This window comes from Mycetomoellerius zeteki, unplaced genomic scaffold (genome assembly GCF_001594055.1).
Source record: "Mycetomoellerius zeteki isolate Tzet28-1 unplaced genomic scaffold, Tzet1.0 C4238044, whole genome shotgun sequence".
In the NCBI taxonomy this organism is placed as follows: domain Eukaryota; kingdom Metazoa; phylum Arthropoda; class Insecta; order Hymenoptera; family Formicidae; genus Mycetomoellerius; species Mycetomoellerius zeteki.
In genome coordinates, this window is record NW_017254752.1 from 1 (window position 1) to 366 (window position 366).

Genomic DNA, 366 nt, shown 5'->3' on the forward strand with positions numbered 1-366 from the left:
AAAAAAAATACAAAAGGCTTGGGAGGGAAAGGAAAATTGACAGGCAAAGTCATCGACGAACTGTCAATTTATTACGGGTTAGCCATTCGTCGGAATTGTGATTCAACTGAAGAAATGAAGAATGCTATTTGGGCAACGCTTGATCACAAAATGTCAACAGATGAAAATCCGCAACACGACCGCTGCCCGAAGGGTGAAGATTCTTGGTGCTCGTGGCAAAGAGCGAAAGCTACGAACACTTTGGACGAATATCAACACAATTCACCTATGCGCGCTGAAGTGTTCGAAGCTATAAAGCCGATATACGAAAGACTTACGTCGGACGATCTTCTCACTCGTTGTATCGGAGGCTACACGCAAAACAAC

General features: G+C 44.0%; 1 protein-coding gene across 1 annotated transcript; it reads left to right on the forward strand.

Annotated features, from left to right (window-relative positions):
- Positions 1-12: 12 nt before the first annotated feature.
- Positions 13-360, forward strand: LOC108721747 (uncharacterized; the record flags this gene model as incomplete). The annotated part of the gene is made up of 1 exon (XM_018446851.1): positions 13-360. A coding segment is annotated over one exon (348 nt), but the record flags the coding sequence as incomplete, so codon positions are not given.
- Between the last annotated feature and the right edge of the window lie 6 nt (positions 361-366).